The sequence below is a fragment of the Rhipicephalus microplus genome, chromosome X (genome assembly GCF_043290135.1).
Source record: "Rhipicephalus microplus isolate Deutch F79 chromosome X, USDA_Rmic, whole genome shotgun sequence".
NCBI lineage: Eukaryota > Metazoa > Arthropoda > Arachnida > Ixodida > Ixodidae > Rhipicephalus > Rhipicephalus microplus.
In genome coordinates, this window is record NC_134710.1 from 353,876,892 (window position 1) to 353,899,739 (window position 22,848).

The window sequence follows — 22,848 nt, forward strand, 5'->3', positions numbered from 1 at the left end:
TGGCGACTGATGGTGCCGCCCAATGTGCAGTATAAGCAGCCGGTTGTGCGGGCTGTGACCGCGTGGTGTAGGGTGGTTGCGGGAGCCTACACACAGCGTCTGAATATGTGAAAGGCGCTGCTACAAGCTGCATCTCTTGCGAACAGGCGACAGGAGGAGCCTCAGGTTGTACTGCATACGTTAGGGGGGCGGCTACAGACTGCACAACTGGCGGATAGGCAACAGGAGCGCCTGCTGGTTGCGCGACACGCTGGCAGTGAACACGGCTAGATAGAGGTGGCTCGTGGTGTGCAAGGGGACCAGCTTGGGCCACCTCTTCTGAAATAGCAGTGTGAAACGGGGCAGGGAGACGGGTGGGGGTCTCGTGAGCAAAGGGCACTAGGGAAAGTTGGCGGGTGATTTCCTCAAGAACGAAGGCTCGGACTTGCTGAAGCAACGGTCAATTTTCAGGCAGGCTGTCGACTCTGGACCGTGCCTCATCACCATGCTGAGGCTGCCGAGTCAGAGTTCGCTGCTTCTTCAACTCGTCGTAGGTCTGACACAAGCTGACGACTTCGGAAACTGCACTCGGATTCCTAGCCAAGAGCATTTGAAAGGCGCCGTCGTCGATGCCCTTCAGGATGTGTTTGAAGTTATCAGATTCGGGGATGGTGTCATTCGCACGTCGACAAAGGTCGACGACGTCCTCAATGTACCTGCTGATGCTTTCGCCAGTCTGCTGAGAGCGGACGCGCAAGTGCTCTTCTGCCCGCTGCCTGCGGACAGCCAGCCGACCGAACACTTCAGCACATGACGTCTTGAAGACGCTTCATGTGGAGATGTTCTGTTTGTGGTTGTTAAACCACAATTCGGCGATGCCAGTGAGATAAATCATGACGTGGCCCTGCTTGTCGGCTTCATGCCAATTATTATTGGCGCTCACCAGTTCATAGTGCTTGAGCCAGTCTTTTACGTATGTCCCATCCGCACCACTGAAAACCTTCGGATCCCGTAGCCTAGGTTGACCAGGGCAGTTATACTGGGGTGAAGGCGCTGATGGAGTGGCGTGTCAGTCATGACGGACGGTAGCGTGCGGCTTCGCAGCTCTAGAGTGTAGCGAAGGGGACAAACAGCACCCTCCACCAAACATGGAAAAATTTATTAGTCATTAAGCACACAGACGAGACAGCGTGAAGAACCGTCCATTGATCGGCACAGCAACGAACCGAAGCACGCGCCAAGAGATCCGGGCGTTGGCGATGCAGCTTGCTGCAAGCATATCTTCTTCTTCATAGTATATATATATATATATATATATATATATATATATATATATATATATATATATATATATATATATATATATATATATATATATATGTGTGTGTGTGTGTGTGTCGAAGGAGACGTGATGGCTCTACGATGAACCATTTATTTGATTTCGTCTTCCTCCTTTTCTACTATTTAACCACACCGTTCTCGTGTGGTTCGTCACACGCTTCCCCGCTCCCCCGAGAGAGACGTAGATGCAGGGGCGGATGATATCGTTTAAGTCTCCCGACATGAACGAAGTCAGTCTGGTGACCGAGTGGAGCCACGCTGCGGTCGATCTCGTAGTTAACTGCCGAAATCTTGCGTATGATCGTATAGGGTCCTTCCATAATTGCGCTGAGTTTGCCGCGGCTTGGGTGCCAGGGTGTTTCATATAGAACAATGTCTCCCACTTCTAGCTCTAATGGAAGGAACTTCTTGTCATATATTACCTTGTTTTTCTCGTGATATGCCACTGCATTGCGGACTGCGTTTGTACAAGCTTCCTGTAGATTTTCGGTAACGCCTGAAAGAAGATAGGGATACGATGGTGTGCCATACATGAGAAAGCAGGGTGGGTAGCCTGTGACTTCGTGAGGTGTTCTATTGTACTTGTCGACAACGTCCGAGAGGGGACGCGGCCACGGTTTTCGGGGTTCGTCGTTGATCTTGCATCGGAGGCGAGTAACGATCGTCTGATTAGTGCACTCGTTTAGGCCATTACACGGTGGGCGTTGTGAGCTTGTTAAAAGCTGATGAATATTGTTGTGCTTCAGGAACTGCTTAAATTTCCCGGCGGTGAATCCTGTGCCGCGGTCCGAAAGGAACTTTCGAGGCTTTCCACCTGCGAAGATTCTCTTCAGGCAGGAGATGTACGCGTCGCAAGTCTCATTTTTGTGTGCGAAAGCCCAGGCATAACGGGGGCATGATCAACGGCTAAGTGAATGAATCTTTTGGATGAGCCGTAGTTGCCAAAACCGCCGATAGTGTCCATGGCCAGAAGATCAAATGGTTGTTTCGATGGTGGCAAAGACTCCAAGGAACCAAGTCGTTTGGTCTTCGGTTTCTTGCAGCGCTGGCAAGTATCGCAGTGGCATATGTACTCGCTAACGTCGGTGATGATGTCGGGCCAATAGTACTGGGGGGAGAGAAGCCGCAACGTCTTCTTTACCCCGACATGACCGAAAGTGTCATGAGCTTTTTGGAGAAGACCGGAGGGCAAAAGGCACATAGACTTTTCGTATGCCTCTGCGTGTCAGTATATTCAGTCCGTTCTCTATGGTATGTTTTCCGGGTGGTTTGTCGTTATGATGCTCTCGCAGTTGCTCAGCAGATAGGAGTTGAACTACCGGGCTTCGAGACAGTGCATCAGCTTCAATGTTGTGAATGCCCTTTTGGTGTTTGATGTTCACGTCGTACATGGAGAGTTTCAAAGACCACCGGAAAAGTCGGCCTCGGGGATTCTTGATGCTTTTAAGCCATTGCAACGCTGCGTGATCTGTGATCACAGTGAAAGGTTTCCCGTGTAGATAGCAGTGCCATTTATCAATGGCGTCAATAATTACCAAACATTCGAGTTCTGTGATGGCGTAAATAATTTAGTGTTTTAGTAACTTCCGTGAATGATATGCAATTGGGTATTCTCTACCTTCTTCATCAGCCTGCTTCAAGACGGCGCCGAAACCTCTGTTGGATGCATCGCAGTATAGCAAACAAGGCTTAGTGGCATCGTCGATGTTAAGCATTGGCTCTTCTGTCACGCATTTCTTGAGCTGAGTGAAAGCCAGTTCAAACTCCGAATCCCAGTTCCAGGTGGCGTCTTTGCTGAGCAGGCGCGTCAGTGGGTGAGCGATTTGACCTAAGTGGTCGATGTATCGACGGTAAACATTGACAGTGCCAAAAAACACTGCAACTCTTTAGGGCGTCATGGTGTCGGAAACCGTAGGATTGCGTCCACGTTGCTTTGCTTTGGAGTGACGGTGCCATGCGAAACCTTGTGTCCCAGGTACTCAATGGAGGATCGAGCTAATTGACACTTCTTTAATTTCAGCTTGACCCCTTCGCTTTTGAAAGCTTTCAACACGCCCTCCAGGTGCCTCAGATGGTCTGAAAACGTGTCAGAGTAGATAACAATGTCATCGAAGTAATTCGTGACGTTCTGCCAACGGTGTTTTGCCAATATAAGTTTGACAGCCCGTTCGAAGATGGCCGGAGCATTCCGAAGACCAAAAGGCATGACGAGCCACTCGTAGGGACCGGTACGTGTGACATACGCCGTTTTCGGGATGTCATCAGGGTGAATCTTGACGTGCCAGTAACCTGACGTTATGTCTAACGTCGAGAAGTACGTAGATTTCCCCAGAGAATCGAGAACGTCATCGATGCGAGGGATGGGCTGATAATCAGGCACCGTCAATTCGTTCAGCTTGCGGTAGTCGATGCAGAAGCGCGTGCGTCTTTCTCCTTTTTTCTCTGCCAGAAGTGCTGGCGCAGCGTATGGGGAGGTAGACAGTCGTATGACACCTTGCTTGAGAAGCTCGTTGATCTGTCTGTCCATTTCAACGCTGTCGGTTTCTGAACATCGATAGGGAGCTCTACGAATGGGAACATTGTTGGTGAGATGAATGCAATGCATTTCGCCACTGATGCACCCAATGTCTGTCTATGACTTAGAAAAAATGTCATCGTACTTGTGGATAAGCTGCTTCAATGCCAACTATTGAGTTTTATTTAAATGCAGTACATCGCAAACTTCAACAACTTGCAAAGACGCGCCCATGTTAGCCGTAGTGTGGTATGTGTACGAGAATGGAGGATGTCTTTCCCTTGCCATAGAGTCATGGTGTCAAGGTCCAGTGACAAGTTAAATAAACAAGCGCTATCCAAGCCAAGAAGTAAGTTGTTCTTCATGCCTTGTAGAACATGAGCCTGAATTTCTCTTGTCACTTTTTCTATATGTACCTTTAGATTAACGCGACCCAAATTTTTGGTAGATGATGTGACTTGTTGAACTGAGATACACGAACTCCTCATTATTTGCAGGTGAAGTGCCTTCAGCACTGCTTCGCTGATACAGGTAATCGTAGCTCCGATATCAAGAGTAGCGCTGACAGGGTACCCGTTAATGAGGGCATCAAACTGAATTACATGAACTCTGGGTCGCCCTCCTCATTTCCCTGGTTGGTGGAGAGGACGGAAATGCTTGCGCGTCGTGGGCATTCATTATGCCAGTGCATCTGTCGGGGTAAGCCATCCATCGCGCAGTGTTTGCACTCGCGCACGGGTGTTCGTACTGGGGTATTACGTAGACGCTGACTGGTTGTGTCACTTGTTACGTTAATCTGTGTATTCCGAGCTGGTGGAAAGCGATGTAGCTTCACTCTCTGCATGGTTGACTCTACACGAGGTGCAGCTGTAAGCCATGCCGCTGGTGTAAATGAGGTAATCCCAGCAAGCGCCATCTCCATATGCGCAGGGAGGCCGTCGATGAGCCCTGATATAAGGTGCGTGTCCTTTAGGTCGGCGAGGTGTCCGAGAGACATTTTTTTCATTATAGTATTCCTTAAAGCTCTGGCCTGTTCACAACCGGCAATGAATGAATTGCAGAAAAGGATCCGCGACGCCACTCATAAAGCGTCCCTTCATGCGTTCACATAAGCTCTCCCAAGACGCTTCTGTGTCGAAACCCTCGGTGAGAAACCATCGGAAAGCCTCACCTTCAAGGTAATTGGAGAAGTAGCACAGCTTGTCTCGTTCCGTCCATGCTGTGGCCGCAGTCCTCACCTCAAAGAGCCGGAGCCACTTGTCAAAAGGGACGTCCGTAGATGCTCCCGAGTACTTCGGGATGTTGATGACTTTCTTGGATGTCGCCATGATGAAGGGCACGGTATATCCTGTCATCTTGTGTGACGCAGGAGTCGTGATGGCTCTACGATGAACCATTTATTTGTCTTCGTCTTCCTCCTTCTCTACTATTCCACCACACCATTCTCGTGTGGTTCGTCATATATATATATATATATATATATATATATATATATATATATATATATATATATGGTGGGAAACAACTGTAGATTAAGGTCTCGTTTTTTCATGTTTTGACACTATATTAATCGCATGTAATACATAATAGTACTAGGGAAAGTATAGGGGTAAGTTATTAGATCAAATTGTAATGTTAATGTGAAGAAAGGAAAGCGGGTGAAAAGATAACTTGTTGTGGACAGGAACCAAACCTGCGACCTTCGAATAACACGTTAGATGTTCTACCACCGAGCTACCACAGCAGCTATCCTCCCAGCTACTTTATTGGGCATATACGTGAATTTAAACATGATAGTGTCAGCCAGCGCCATCAGTAGCCATGGCGGCGAGCGTGGCACACTCTTTCAGAGCATGTGTGGCGTCAAGTAGCACGTGAACTTATTACGAGCTGGCAGCTGCCCAATAGTTCCTCGTATACAACCTAAGGCACCGAGTCTGCCTGCACGAAACTCTCAATAATGTATAGGGGAAAGAAGTGTATACAAAAGGGTTCGTTTTTTCCGTGTATTGACACATTATAAATCAGATTTAACACACAGTAATTCCAGGGACAATATAGGGGAATGTATTAGACCGAATTGTATTGTATATGTGAATAAAGAAAAGCGGGCGAAAAGATAACTTGCCATGGGCAGGAACCAAACTCACGACCTTTGAATAACCCCTTCAATGCTCTACCACTGAGCTACCACGGCGGCTATCCTTCCAGCCAATGTATTAGAAATACATAGGAATTTAAACGTGGGAGTGTCAGTCACCACCATCAGTAGCCATGGCGGCGAGTGTGGCACACTCTTTAAGATTCTGTGTGGCTTCACGTAGCACGTGAACTTACTACGAGCTGGCAGCTGACCCATAGTCTGTCGTATACAACCTAAGGCACCAAGTGTGCCAGTACGAAACCGTCGTTAATGAATAAGAGAAAGAAGTGTATACTTAATAGTTCGTTTTTCCGTGTTTTTACACATTAATAATCATATCTAACACATAATAATGCTATGGAAATATAGGGGAACTTATTAGACGAAATTGTTAGACATTTTGAAATTGAACAGTTTTGAAAATTTTTGAACAAATAATTGAACATTTTTATTTGCTTACCATCCGGCCGTGACACGGGCTTCGTCAAATTGAACTAATTTACTGGCGTGGCTGTGAAAATGTCATGGCCCACACGTAAACAAGTACAAAAATATTCAGTTGTCAAAAGTGCGCTCCTTCATTTCTAATCTTTGTGCACTGCACCCACAGAACTTTCTTCTGAATCATTTATTTTGAATTGTATATACTCGCACGGCAGTCGGGCATTCGCATAGCCTCCGCACAAAAGTCTGGTGTTATACTGTTTCAAAAAGTAACTGTTTACGGGTGTTATACAATGCGAGTTGCACCACTTATATATAATATATTGTATGGTATAAAGATACAATAGAACCAGGTGCCACACCTTGTCGCTTGCGGGGCGACTGGATGTTTTAAGCACCCAGCCATTACAAAACGCTCAGATGTTTGTAATCATCATTATTTTCAGCACCAACAACGTGTGAAGGTGCATGTGTTGCCATACGTGCATGCAGTAGTTACATTGCTGTTTCGTAATATGATAAATTATGGTGTAGCGGACGGTTCGCAGCTACACTTGCCATAGGCCTTAGATGTAGGGGTGTTTAAAATGACCAGTATTGTGCAGGTAGACGATTCTTTCTTCACGACATTAATCATTCGTGCAGGTGTGATTCGAACTCTCATCATGATGTGACGTAGACGCGATGCATAGTCACCAGCAGGAATGTCGGCTTGTTGTCGGTCAGGCGCAAAGAACTCCTCAGGCAGGCGCAGGGTTGTACCGTAGACAAGTTCTGCAGCACTGCATTCGATTACCGTCTTGAATGCGCTGCGTATGCCCCAAAAAACAATAGGCAGTGCTTCACCCAAAAGTGTTCTTTGCTTGTCAAAAATGCGGCTTTCAGCTGCCGGTGGAATCGCTGAAGCATTTTATTACTCGTGGGATGGTAGGTCATCGTTCTGAGCCACAAAGTACCGATGAACTTCGTTAGACTGGTGACTAATGTGGACTCTAATTAGCTTTTTCCGGCGCTTGTGTTGAATGATGGCGCGCCGAAGCGATAGACCCAGTGGCTAAAAAAAGCATGAGCCACAGTTTTAGCTGTGATATCATGAATGGTAATAACCTCCGCCCAATGCGTGAAACAATCAGCACAAGTCAACAAGTAAATTTATTCTTGACAGGGTGGCGACGGCCCGATGATGTCGACTTGTACAAGGTCGAATCAAGCATCTGGCCTGGGAAACGTCGGAAACGGTATCATGGTGTGACGTTGTACCTTAAAACGCTGGCACGGGAGACACTAACGTGTCAATTGTCCGAATCACGCTTGATGCCGGATCGTACAAAACGAGCGGCGAGGACGTTTTTCATAGCCTAGATTTGCTGGTGTGGTACCTTATGTTACAATGCGATTAGCTCACGATGGAAGTGCGCAGAGACACAGGGTCGTGGCTTGCCATAAACGTGTCGCAAAAAAGGCCTTCTGTACCTCGCGAGGGGAACCAATGCAGGTTTAGCGAGGCGGAGCAATTCGTCGCCATCGCGTTGAGCAGCCGCCAGTGCGTTGAGTTCTATTTCTGTGAGTGAGGGTATGGCGCTAAGTAGGATACGCGAAATGGCATCGGTGACAGCCTTGTCGGCTACTTTGATGTGACGGATGTCCATGGTAAGTCGTGTGTAACATCTGCTGAAATTCACGGGCAGTATGAGTACCCCCCCCCCCTCCTCCACTCAGTACTCGGTGATCGCAACACATACGTGAAAGGCTTGTGGTTCGTTATGACAAGGAACTCTGTACCTTCCAAGTAATATCAGAAGTGCCTCACTGTCACGTAGACGGCCAACAGTTCACGTCGGAAGGTTCTGACTGCTGTTCGGTGGGCGTCAGTTTCTATTGATGCATTGCTGAAGTGTGACACCCACAGCTGCGCCTGATGTGTCCACAATAACGGACGATGGAACCCCCAGTTGCGGGTAAGTAAACGTATCTTACTTTCCTGGAAGGACGCTTGGGTACCCTCCGTACAGTGGAGCTTCTTGGCGGCACCTTCGTGTGCCAACAGCCGGAGGTCAAGAGGCTGCAGAATGGTTGCACACTGGGTTATTTCGCGACGGTAGTAGTTCACAAGCCCAAAAACTCATAGAGCTGATGTTTAGTGTTGGGTTTTGGGAACTGCTAAACTGTTTTACCCTGTCTCGCTGAGATTTAATTCCCCAGTTCAAGGTGGCCTGACCAAGAAACATAGGCGCGTGCACCCCAAACTCAGACTTGTCGGGATGAGGTTTCATTCCGCAGTTCGAGCAACCCGACGAAGAAATGTCAGCTCGTGCACGCTAAACTCAGACTTGTCTGAAGGAGGTTTAATTCCACAGTTCGAGATAATCTGACCAAAATACATCAGCTCGTGCACCCCAAACTCAGACTTGTCCGTTTTCACCAGTATTCTATGCTCTGCCAGGCCCTGAACACAGATAGCAGATGTACCTCATCTTCATCTGGTGAGCTGCTTGTGAGGAGTAAATCGTCGAAGTATACATGGCAGAAGTCGAGGCCAAGCGAAACGCTGTTAATAAAACGCTGGAATATATGTCCGGGGTTTCGAAAGCCGAAAAGCATGAGGAGGATATCAATAGGCTGCCTGACGTTGTTATCGTGGTCTTCGGGATGTATTCTAGGGCGATGTGAATTTGATGGCAGGCACAATAGGTTCGGTAATGGTCACTCGATTGAGGATTCAACAATCGTCAAAGGTCCACCAGTCTCCTAATGTAGACTTAGGCACTATGTGTAATTGGGATGCCCAAGGGCCAGCGGATGGGTGAATGGCCGGATTTCGCCGCGCTCGAGCATGTCGTTGAACTTCTGTCCTACTACTTTTAGCTTCTGGGGGGGGGGGGGACATGCGACGTGGGCTTCCTTAAAACGGGGGTCCTGTGATGAAAATGTGGTTAAAGGCATTGTGCTTGACGGCACCGCCTGTCTGTGGCGGCCGCCTCAGCTCGGGAAAAACTCGCGTAGGACAGTCGTAAAACAGGTGGTGCTTGGTGGAATCACCATCGTAGGGCTGAGAGGTGGATGCTTAGATGGCTTTTCGCTCACTGCTGCTTGTAAGAGAGAATACTGTATATGCCGGTTCAGTACATCAACAAGCAGTCAGATGTGGGGCAAGAAATCCGCTACAAGTATAGTAAACTTTTTATGAGCTGCCACAAACATCCACCTGAATGTCCTGTGGAAGCCCAGGTCCAGCTAGAGAGAGTGGTGTACGTACGTCGATATCGTCGTGTTATTGAAGGAATGCAACGGCGACAAACTCGGGCCCTTCCAATCGGCCGGTGACGCCGGTAGCACGTTCCTTCTGCCCCAGTGTTGACGAGGAAGCAGCCAGGAAGAAATACGGGCGACGTTTCTCTGAGTAGGGGGCGCCTGTTGACTTCAGTGCTGGCTCCATGCGTTTCCGAGTTTCCGGCAAAGCGGCACACAATTCTATGCAGTGTCACCGAACTTATCATGGCACCAGCACAGCTGGCGCTGTTCTTCTGCAGCGTGGCTGTAGTAGGCTGCTGCTTGGCTGTAGTACCACGATGGTGTCGTTGAGGCGAGAAATTTTCGCCTGAGTCTCCAGCAAAGTGTAAGGCTGCGAGGCTTCGGCAAGCACTGTGGCAACTGCTGGTGGGGTAACGACCAGAAGTTTGTCAGCTAGTTGGGCGATCGTGTGAACGTCTGCCTCTCGAAAAGCCTTGACGCCTATTCGCACAGTCTCTGATAGCAGCACAGTTTTTGAACGAATTGCTCCCGCACCAGGCGACTGTCGAGATTTGTTGTGGTGCCCAATATTGCTGCATCTGGCACAACAGATGGCTTGGTCAGCGGTCAGCCAGATCAGCCAGATCAGTCTCGTGTAGCAGCTACTGTAGGCGCTCCGGCTCCAAAGCGATGAGATGGCGAATCAGTGCCTCTTTGGCTACTTGGTACGTATCGTCTGCTGGCACCCGATGTGCCAGGTGCAAGGTTGGTCACCGCGTGGTGGTATGTCGTTTCGTCGGCGGTAATGCGGCGTGTGGTGAACTAAGCTTTAACCTGGATGAACCAAAGTGCCGGGCCGCTGGTCTAAAACACAGGAAACTTGATGTCGGCTACAGCCACTGTCGGGCTCTCGATGGCGTCGTGTTGTTTCACGCTCGGGGCTTAGGGTCACCAGTTGTCAGTACGCGCGAGTGACACAGAGGTAAAGCCTATTGCTGAGAGTCTCGATACCAACTGAATTTGTTGTTCGTTTCACTCATAGAGCACTTCCCCTTTCTTTTCCTTCTCGGCGCCTTTGCGGACGGTGCTGAGGGAGGGAAAGCAATGTCGGTCTGCGACACGCTGGCATCGCCACCTGCGGCGCCATGGACCACATCAAATACACCGCATGTTCACCAAATGTGTACCTTGGCAAGGATCAGTGCATTATACTGGTGAAAGAAAAGTAGAAGATGCTGAAAACAAAAAAAATGGCTATCATCTTCAAGTTATATAAGTATTACTGTTGGGCTCTAAAGGGAAACTAAAGAGAAGCAGTAACATGGTTTAAAGTGCTACACTGCAGCTTAAAAACTGTACTGCCACTGCCAGTTTCACTGCTATAAGTTCCTTATTGGGGAAAATGAACACTTATTTTAAAATTTTAAACTAAACTCTCCACACTCGACGCAAAAACTTTCGAAATGTATCTTTCTACTTTTGCAAATTGCCCCGATGAGTGATTCCAAAAGTTTGAGTGTTTATTCTATGGCACCCACACTTGACAATGTTCTTAATTTTTATGGAGACAAAGCTACGTATAGACGCCTCAGCGTAGATGCCTTCAAAAATTACAAAGCCATGCTGCTGGTTGAGGGAATCTTACGGTGCTGTCTCTACCCTAATTTTCTTTTCACACGTGTGCTCGCTTACCAAGCATCGTAACATGGCAAGACTAAGGTTATCGGGATTGTGATATTGTACTTTACTAAGACGGGAAAAATTGTTTGCAACCACGTTAAGAATATGAGATACGCTGTAGTGAAGGGCTCCAAAATTGGTGACCACCTAAGGCTGTGCATCTAAATATTAGAACACGGGACTCAAGCATTTTTGTCTCTGACAAAGTGCTATCACCACGGCCGACATCCTATCCCGCGACCAGTGTGTCAATTTCAGTACCATAACCACAAGACCACCATGGTGCGTTTTCACCTTTGAGCCGTTTTAGCCAAATGCATAGGAGGTCGCGGGGCGTTTTAATGCAATAAATCATGATACAGAAGAAATGCATCTCATCAACATCCACGTTGCAACCATAGTTCATACTCGGCATATCCCGCCGTCAATAAATTCAAAGTTTAGGATTTAAAATGCTGTAAACGACCACATCACGATGACACCATTTAAACTATGCCGGCTTGTACGAGTTATGCATAATATCCTAATAATTTATGCGCAACAATACATATTGGCCTATTATCATTTCCGAACAAAAGATGAAGCGACCACCAGAGCACCAAGACCTTGCCATAACCAAAACTTTACTTATGCCCCAACCAAAGTAACTTAAGGCACGTAAAAGCCAGACATTTCAGTAAAAGCCAGGCATCTTCCTGAAGGGGTGCTGTGGCCATGTTGCAGCGACGTCTTATAATAATCAGCGTGGCGGCAATACGGCAAATGCTTTGTTCCTGAGTGTAATCATGGTGCCTCTATTGTGGGGATGGATCCGAGGGACTTGTTTTTTGCTGTTTTCCTAATGTTCCGAAATCGAAGCAGCATTGTTTTTACTACGGAAGCTGTTTTACTACGGAAGCTACGGAAAACAAAAATAACCATTTGGCATTGGTGTCACGAGTGGCATCCGTTGGTTGTACTATCAGTTACGTAGTTATAATTATCATACCCAAGCACACACCTAATTGGCTGCGTCGTCAGGGACGTCGTCCATGCTGTCACAGATATGACGCCGAGCATGCACACATCATCTTTTACTGACACCTTCCACAAGGGTAAGCCACAGACAACTCTAAAAGACTACTAACAGTGGCAACCTGAGAAAGCTCGCATTTGCTGGGCCGATGGCACAGTTTGGGGACAAAACTAGACCAGGGAGGCCGAGTGCCGGCAGCAACTGCGTACCGATGATTCGGCAGCCTTTCAAGCCATGCGAAATGGTGAACGGAAACAGAAGTGCCAATGGTGGGTGGATCTTGCTGACCACGCCACCGAGTTAGCTCACGATGTCAAACGCTTGCAACAAGCAGTGTTGAGGTGTTTATGTGATGATTGGGGGAGCGCGATGGCTGAGCCAAACCCCAACTTTCAGTGGGTGTTTCTCCAGCGGCACGTTGGCTTCGGCTGTGACGTCTGTGACCACCTGTGGTTCGAGAACAACCACTAGGATTAGGGTTTTGAGATACGTGTTTCACCACTCATTACAAGTCTCAACGAATGTGATCAAGCGAGGTAAAATGGGCGAGATCTGGAATAGACAGTGTGGTAAACTAACGTGTGTCTAACCTCATTAAGAAGCCCTAACATGTAACCAATAATTGTGAAATGCTTCAGTGCAGCGTCCGGTTGAACCCACTGCTAAACAACGTCGCCACGGGTTTCAGCTTTCGCTGGCTAACCATTTGTACGCAGTACTAGGGTGGCGACATTTTTTCTTCTGCGTAATCTCTCCAAGGTTGGCCGTTTTGCCATTTTTTTGTTGCAGTCGTTCAGTAGTATATTATATTCGTTCTTCCGACCACAAAGTTTTCGATCTAGTGTGAAAGCTGCAGCAATATTCCTTTTTTTTCGTTAGGCAGGTAACAAAAAAGAAGTGTCAGGGAACCTGTAATTTCTGTTAAATGGAAGCTAACACACACGGATAATTGACTGCGCTACAATTCGTCTTATATTGTAAGCCTTAAAGCCTCTCTTTCAACCACTTTACTTCCAAGAGCCAAATAGAAATGGTCCATAAAAATAGAAATTGCAGAAATGGGACATCAAAAAAATAGAAGGCCGTGTGATTTGCGAACGAAGAAACGTCGGCTACCCACGAAAGTAATTCAATCCTTTATTCGCCACGCACACTAAAAAAGGCCGAGCCATAAGCTGCGGCCGAGCTCGTTATTAGAGTGGCATTATGAAACCACACAGCGTTGATGCACTTTCGACGAAGTTCAAAGACAGAGCAGTCAACCATTTCAGACACATTAAATGTGCCAGGAAAAAAAGCTGAGAGACAGAGAGAAAATCAACTTCATTGTGCTCGGACATTTGAATGTTATTGCTTGCACTAGACAGGGTAGTTCCGCGTTCTTGATACCAATACGTCCTCGGCAACGCCTGGCGACTGGTCCTTATTGCCAGCTAAGTCAGCAGGGTCGGGCTTGATAACAAGGTCTCTAATCGCTCGGGGGGTTGAAGATTGGTTGTTTGGGGGAACGGGAGGCAGTGGCCTCTTGATGATCCTGCACTTGGCTATGATGTGCGCTAGCGTGCCTCTTTCTCCTTTGCAGAAAGGACAGAGTTTGCATATATGGAGGATGCGCTAGCTATTCCACCTGCGTTCGCCGTAGGATAGTTTGTTCTTGCCTGGTTAGTTGCAGTTGCGGTTTGAAAAATTTGCGCCTTGCGTTTCTATATATCTGAGCAATCTCTTTTAAGGCCATCACGGGATGTGGTAGCTGTGCCGGCTAGTCCTCGGCCAATATGGGCAGTTCTCCCGCGTGGAGGTCAGTGCGGGTGTTGCCTTACACCTACGGAAAATTGGATGGCAGATAGAAGTACAGCCAACCAGGACAGCCTTTTCGGAACAATGAAAAAATAAAATTCAAACCAATCCACTCCCCAAGAAAAAGGAACCAGAGAAAGACAAAGGGAAAAGAACTGCGTGAGCAAAGGCCCTGACCACACAGCTGGAGGAGAACACTGGTGTACTCTACGTGGACGCTTCGCTAAGAAAACACTATGACTGAAAAACGGTGATAACCCCGACCATAGACAAGCCGATCGTCAGCGCATCGCTGAGGATGGCAGACCCAGCCGTTGCGGTAGTGGATGTGGCCATCGCACTCTCACAGCTGAGCGTGGACACTGTGGTCACAGTGGACACTGTGGTCACACACAGTGTCCACTGTGGCCACAGTGACCACAGTGTCCGCGTCGACACTGTGGTCACAAATCAGCATACAAAACATAACCAGATAATTCTACAGTCAGATAAAAACTGTCATAATTCTCTCGCCCAGCATCAGCTCAGATTAGGCAAAAAGCGCTTTCAACAAAAAATTCAATGCAGGGAGAGGGTTTCTTTAGGTCTAAAGTAAAAAGAAGGCTGTATAAATGTTTGCAAAAAAGCAGGTTTGTAAATGTTGACCACTGTGTCTAACCGCATTCTTTATAGTAAAAACTAATGAACACTCGCAACCGTTTTGCGTCAGAATGACCGAGAGAGAAACGGTGCAGCGATGCTCAGGAACCTACCTTAACAACGGCATTTTCCTTCTCAAGTCGATGAACCATGTCTCATGAAAAGATCTTGTGAGGTGTCAACCCCTTTAAAACTCCTTGCCCGCCATATGCATATGACTCATCGGTCGACATAACAAACTTGCGCCGCTCGTTGCCTCACAGTGCACTTTCCACAGCTGTACAGACATGTATTGAGAACTCAAAGCCCATTCAGTTATGGTGTACTGTCAGCATTTATGTTGAAAGGTTAAAAGGTCTGCTGTTCATTTACGTGGAATGAACTGTAAATAACTTCCACCACATCTTATTCGCGTAGTAGGCCGCGATTGGCATAGCGTCTCCTTGCCCATTTAAGAGGACAATGTTCTTGCCATTTTTAAGAGAACCGCCAAGAACACCTCAAAACAATAAAAGACTTCTTCTTGAAATTGTGCAGGCACCCACGACTGACGCTCACTATGAAATTTACTGGGAGTAGTCACATACACTTCCTCGACATTCAGCGTCACTTTAACCCAGCACATGCCCGTTGAATTTACGCGCCCCCTTTCTTGAGAAAACGCCCACTTTTCTGCGCCTCCGTTCACATGAAACAAGTTAATCGCGCTGTTACTGTTGCCACCATGAAGAACGTGTCCTCCACGAGGCCGTGTCTTCACCACGTGGCCGTGTCCTCGCCAGATTTCTCAAAGGATTTGCCTTTAAAATCAACCGAATAAAAGCTTTTTCAGGTCACCTTGCGGAGACCGTATATTGTTCAAGCGCAGCAATAGCAGTGATGTGGTTCTGAAAAAAGTCACACCGTTACCGCAAAGGTGAAGTAATGAACGCGATAGCGAGAAATGGGAAGGTCACGTGCAGAATGGCAACAGATCGAAACGTGCCCCGCGTTCCTCACATACAAATAACGCACGAAACGTACTCACAGGTACATACGAACGCGAATAAGCGTCTAAGTTGTTACGTAGCTGTGTCTGAAAAGCGCGCTTTTTCGCAAACGGAGACTGTGCGATGAGAGCAGCGATATTTGTGCGCCCGGTACCTACAACAGAATTGTTCCGGTAAAAGCCTAAAGACAGCCAAGGCATAAGATGCTCCCAACCGCGAGATAAGGGTGCGCGAAAGTGCGTTCAGGGACTTTACGACCACCCACTCCTCTCCGCGCGGCAAAGTACGCGTGGGAGGTGAGGGCGCTTGCCACCACGCGCCACTGCGCGCTCATTGCGCCACCTTGCGGATAATGCTGAAATTATTATAGTTCTCCTTGGAGATGCCAATCACCGGCGGTAAATAGTCAATATAAATAGCTTCCTATTTGCACGATCATGGACGTGCTCCGTAGTGGCTCAGTTGTTAACGCCTCGCCCTCACCACGCAGAGGTTCCAAGTTCAATTTCACATGGTGGAGACTTTTTCTAAATTTTTTTTGCGTTTTCATAAAGATATATACTTATACATATACGGTGAGTGACGCCGACGTCGACACCGACGCTGGCGACAAAATCCAGCTAAGAGTATCCGTGTAACTGCTATCGCAATAAAACAAGGCGAGGACAAAAACTGATGTTATTCCATACATGCATCAAATATCACTTCAGATTATTAAGCCACAGTTGTAAGTGTGGTGTTTTCTGCCCCCAACAGAGTTGGAGGCCTGTGCAAGTTTGCAAACCTGAAAAACCAAAATCTTCCCATATGCAGTGAAGAACATACCACGCGGTTTGTTTCCAGGCCTACAATCGTGGTGTTGTGTGCAAGATATCACTCTTATGTGAACGTGCATACACTGGCCAAACTGGCCAATGTGTTAATAATTGCTTTCGAGAACACGACAACAGTATGAAGCGATTGTTGGAAAGAAACATGCCCTGATATTGTTAAACTTCCAGTTGTTCTGCCTTTCTTGACCAGACTATCATGATTAGTAAATACTGAGACAAAATTTCTCGCAAAATTCATGAGGCATTATGTATAGAACACCTTGGACACTGTTTTGTTAAGATGCCTTCTGCATCGCACTCGCAGAAAGAACTGGCATTTTCGCAAAACCAGTGACCTCCTTTAGTTCTGCTTTTACTTTTCATGAGCTGGAGGAGTAGTAATGGAAGGCAGTAAGGTCAAGCAGACGAGCGTGTGTATTGCTATACTACGCAGTGGAGGAAAATTAAGGGATAAAAACACCGAACATAGAAAGAAGGCAACATAGAAAATGCTCGTGAGCTTAAACTAGGCTCTTCGTACGATAATATTTGACACCGGGCGTAAGATGTTCTACAGTAAATTGTCGGTTCATTGTGCCTACTAAATGCTTTCAAGCACTGCACGTAGAACATCCAGTGCCTGATGCACGGCTTCAGCATGTGGAGACTCCAGCCTACCGACGAACACTCTAAGTGTGTTTAACAGTGATTAAAGAACTACCAGGATTTATTTGTATTCTTCTGGAAACTTCTCAGTCGCAGAATCAGGATTTGCTCATCCCGAAGTGCACTGTGACTCGGCATGTCACTGCGAGCTTGGCATTGGAGGCCAAGCTGCGTCAGTTGCGTCCATGCTGTTCTTATTTGTACCGACAATCGTGGATCTGCATGGCTAGGACTTAGGAAATGTATAGAGTGAATATGTAAGCCAAGTGCAATCCACAGAAACAACGTCTCTCATTGCATTTTGTTGGATACGAGCCGAGTACACTCTGGATAGAAGAGGGGGTAGTGAGACAGGGCGTCGAATGGGCGCTGCGCATGGAGAAGTATTGGTTTTTTTCTATCATGTTTGGACGCGTCATTTACCTTCGTCGTCTATTCACGTCACGTGATACCATATTTGGCATATGTGGAGCTAGCGGAAGACCTCGAGCATGCTATGAGCGTAGCTTGTAGTCAAGTTTTACATGACATGCATGTCATGATTATTATGTTTGCACGTGTCATTGACCATCGTAAATATACGTCACGTGATACCAAATTTTGTATACGCCAAGATAGTGAAATGGCCACGAGTTCGCAATGAGCGTAGCATGTAGTCATGTTTTGCATGACACGCACATCATGAATATCATATTTAGACGTGTCATTTATGTTAATCTATTCACGTAATGTGATACCATATTTGGCCTACGTGGATCTTGCGAAACAGCCGCGAGTACGCTATGAGCGTGGCATAAGTCTTGTTGTATAGCACATGTATATCATGATTATCATGCTTGGACGTGTCATTTATCTTTGTCGACTATTTACTGTATCGGACTGCACGCCGGGGACCGAAGCCCAGGGGATGGAAGCCGTTAAACCAGATAGACATCCACCTCCGTACAAATCAAGGGAATGCCATCCAGAGGGTCGACTCTATCAAAGTCCTGGGCATGGTGATAGAGTCTAGCGGCGCCAACAGCAAATCAATAGTCAAGTGAACTTGGAAAACAGACAGTGCGGTGCACCTCATACGCAGAGTGGCCAACAAAAAAAATGGGATCAAGGAAGACAACCTCATCAGGTTGATGCATGCGTTTGTTCTAAGCCATTTCACGTACGAGGCAGCAATGCACAACTGGTCAAGAGCAGAGTCCGAGACACTGAATGTGCTCCTCAGGAAAGTTATCAAGAAGGTCTTGGGCCTACCCATACATACCAGCACCGAGCGTCTGCTTGAGCTTGGCATTCACAACATGCTCGAAGAAATAGCAGAAGCCCAAGAGTGAGCAGAGTTTTCAAGGTTTTCTACAACAAGGTCGGGGAGAATGATCATGCAGGAGCTGGGCCAACACCCAATGGCAATCAGACGCAATTACAATGATATCCCCGACAACATCAGGGAGAATATTACGGTGTCTCCTATACCAAGAAACATGCATCCAGAACACAACGTCCGAAGAAGAGTAGCGAGGGCCAAGACTATACTTCGTCAAGTCTCAAACGAGGAACGAGGGGTCGTATTTGTTGACGCGGCTTCCTACGCCAATGGGAAAGCGTTTGTGGCAGTGGTGGTCGATAGGGCTGGCCATGTCGTCAACTCAGCGACGGTCAGGATGAAAGACCCAATCATTGCGGAACAGGTGGCCATCGCCTTAGCACTCAAGATGGATAACAATGAAGTCATCTACAGTGATTCTATGGCAGCACTACCGGCGTTCGCCAAGGAAACGGTCTCTGAACAAACGCTGAGAATACTGCAAGGCAAGAACATAACGCATCATCTTCTGAGTTGGTTCCCAGCTCACCTTGGGCAAATCAACGATTCCCCTCCCAATCTCAATGAAGCAGCACACGAGGTGGCGCGAGAACTCTCCTACCGCGCCTCCCCGGGGATGCGTTCTACCGGTGAAGGGGATAACCGGGAAATTCTTACAACATATAACGAGCTCACTAAACATTTCTACCTGTCTAGAAGGATTTTCCCTCCACCTCACAAAAAATCTAACCCGGCCCCAAGCACTTACATTAGGGCTTTTGCAAACGCGGATGTACCCTACTATGAAAATGTTACACATCATGTACCCTGACCTATACCCAAGTAATCTTTGTCCACATTGTGGGTAAATAGCTTCATTAAAACACATGCTCTGGCAGTGCACCAAATTCGCTCATATATCGAACATCACCTCTGCCAGATGGGAGGAGGAAATCCGCAGCTCGTCCTTGGCAGATCAGCTCTGGGCTGTGCACCAAGCCCGCGAGGTGACTGAGGAGCTTGGCATCTCAGTCCCCGCGTGGGAGCTGCCCGAAACACATTCATCTGTGTTTTGGAGGACCAAAGAAAAGTTTATCCAATCCCCAATCCTGTCATACCATACCAGTTTCGCAACGGGACATGGGAACGAAACCACCGCAATAGCACCAGACCATGAAATCTAAATGATGACATTCATGAACTACATCTAAAGATTCTCATAGTAGGACTAGTATTTTATGTTAGTCATACAGTCATGTTATGCCATACCAATTTTGGTATTGATACCATTATCAAAACAGCCTGGAGAGCTAAAAGTGGTAGTCCAATAGATAGATAGATAGATAGATAGATAGATAGATAGATAGATAGATAGATAGATAGATAGATAGATAGATAGATAGATAGATAGATACGCAAAAAGCTGTCGAACTTCGCTAAAAAGTGCTCTGCATTTAAAAAGCTTTCTACGAAGCTCTAATGATTCACTTCACTAATAACCTGTGATCAAAAGCTAATTTGTTGTATGATGAGCAATTCAACGAACTTAATTTTGGCTAAACTGAGCACTTAAGGTACTCAGAACGTTTTTCGAATAAATATTTACAGGTTCACCATTCCAACGTTCTTTATGATCATGTGTATCTACCTGCTGCCACTGATCGCATCAGGACCCTACTCAAAAGAATTCTACGACAGGTTCGACGCTGAAGTACGACAACAGTGGTGGCACTTGATCGGACAATTCTACAACTGGAGAATGGAAAACTACGAAGTGGTAAGAATCAACTCTCTTAATGGTGTGTTGTGAGTTTTGTACCCTCAATAGTTGATAGGCATCGCAGTAAACCCTTGTAGCAGAGAAAGAGCCACCCACAATGATGACACTGAACAAAATAATCGTGCACACGTTCCTATTTTACTGAAATTAAAGCTCTTAGGGGATCACAACAACAGTCGATTTTCGTGCCCAGGTATTCCATTGCTACTTCTGCCACCACCAGTGACCATTACCGCAATTGTACGAAATGAAGTAAAAACACCTAGGATCTGACGGCTAATAAACCACGAGCCTCTACGAGACAGTCGAGTATTCTACGACCAAGCTACGCCTGTGCATGCATCTCCTTCGCGAAAAGACACTTTACAGAAAAGAGTCGTGTTAACATGTGTTATATAGCATACCAAGAGACCAAAATAACAGCCAAACATCACACAATGTGAACTGTGCAATGATTCGTAAGTTGCATAGTCCTAAGCCATTACAACAGGCTCCCCTTCAATTATTCATTATCATTATGCGCTGCGCAATGTTCACATAATGGCTTAAAGATTTCTAGCAAACTCTCCTTCTCCACCGGTTCAAGAATAATCGCATATTCAATGTTTCCTTCAAAGACAAACATTATGAAAATTTATAGAATAATGCCTACGTTTCGTGCATACTCAACTTAGTTAACCTTGAGAATTTACAATGGGCTTTAGAAAAGCCGCTCTCCCAGTCTTCGCTTTGACGGCTGCCACAGTGAAAGCTACGTAAGAAATACACGCAGCACATGTGCTGGCTTTTCTACGTAGACTTGGCGATATTTATTCACACACTTTTTTATTTTGCAAGTAGCCTCATACACTTGTAAGCGTTCATTTCTATGAATCAATGCTAAAGAATGCCCAAACTTGCATGGGTGTCTTGACCTTGCTTCACCTTGCTTCTGGAAAAAAAATTTGAGGGGACTTCATGCAGAATCAGCGTTTCTTTATAACGTCTCATTTATTGCCACTCATCTGATTTCCTGCAGCATGTACCAGTACTCGCCTGTTCACTTGGCACTATTCGAGTCACTGTCTCTGTATGAAGAGCCATATATAAAAATAAGTTTTCGCATTTTTAATGCATATACAGGTTATGAGGCACTCCTTCTACTCTGTATTTTTGGTATATTCAAAGAATGTAGGCAACACAACCAATTTGCAACATGGGACAATTAGGAATAATAACAAATATATTATTTGATCAAGACTCGGGCTTGTGGAGGTCACAATATTAAATAGATAAAATAGGTAAAATAGGTTTATTTTACTCAGCTCTAGAGCACATATACAATTACGAGAGCGATAACACTCGGGAAACGACGTAGATGTGCATACAGAGTGGCGTTTTGCGGATAATAAACATTTTTACGTCGTCATGACAAGGATGAAGGCAAAAGTCTGTATGCCCAACATGAACTGATTACAACTGTTTATTTTGCTGAACTTGTGACCCATAAGCAAAAAGTCAGATTACAGTAATACACACTATCATCTATAGCACTGAACAGAGCGTTGGGCTTCCATCAACTGATAATTGTTGGAAAGCGCCGTTTTTGTACAACACGCGTTGAAATTCTCAGCCTTATAAACAGTGGTCGCGGGATTAGTGGAACACGTTTCATAGTTCGTTTCTCGCGCGAATTGTTAGCGAGACGATCTATTGTCATCGTTGAGCTTATCCAACGCTGAAATACGATCTGTGCTGAGCATTACTGACAGTCCGTGTGGGCGTAAACGAAATAAAGGAAAACTGAAAACAACAAACGCACGTCACAATATCACGTTTACGTGGTAATGATTCAACGTCGTGCTATGGTAAACAAAGGTAATGTCACAAGCAGTTTAATTTTTCGATGAAAATAAATGGCCTAGTGATACCATTGTCACTGACAAGTCGGGCCAGTGAGGGTTCACGCATTATTCCGACCACCCAACATCATATTCTGAAGGCCAGAACTCCGAATTGTCGTGTATGCTTGAGGCGGTCTATGACGCAGTGCATAGCGAGGCGCGTGTGAATTTGGGGGAAACACTTTGACTCTTTAACATTTTTAACCATATAACACTTTTTGAAACCATTCAGCTTTTTGGGATTTCTTCTGAGGTGTAATTACATGTACCTTAAAAGTACTAAAAAAACTATTTTCCAGAAAGAAACCCTGAAGAGAAGGGAAGCAGCATCGGTGGTGGTGGTGGAAACATATTTATTTATTTAATTACATGAAATTTTCTGCGGAGAAGCTCCGAGTAGTCGGACATGCTTGGCTTGCGGTGGGGGGGCCCTTAGTCCAGGGCTCCGCTTGCAGCAGCCGCTCTGCGGGCCCGGTTGATCAGACTCAATTGATCTTCCAGGTTTTCGCTGGCCAGCAGCTCCTCCCATCGCTCCGCTGTTGGATTTTGTACTGGTTGTAAGGCTGTAATGGCCTGACACTCCCACGTGACGTGGTACAGAGTGGCTTTAGCTGAACACCATGGGCAGAGAGGA

General features: G+C 46.5%; 1 protein-coding gene and 1 long non-coding RNA gene across 2 annotated transcripts in view; one reads left to right on the forward strand and one right to left on the reverse strand.

Annotated features, from left to right (window-relative positions):
• LOC142776345 (uncharacterized) overlaps positions 1 to 22,848 on the reverse strand; it is a 266,778-nt gene that overhangs the window by 198,136 nt on the left and 45,794 nt on the right. The gene's annotated exons all lie outside the window — the stretch shown is intronic.
• LOC119161997 (nose resistant to fluoxetine protein 6) overlaps positions 1 to 22,848 on the forward strand; it is a 118,932-nt gene that overhangs the window by 38,882 nt on the left and 57,202 nt on the right. The window contains exon 6 of the mRNA XM_037414484.2: positions 20,160 to 20,328. Coding sequence (XP_037270381.2) covers positions 20,160 to 20,328 — 169 coding nt within the window. The remainder of the gene's footprint in view (positions 1 to 20,159; positions 20,329 to 22,848) is intronic.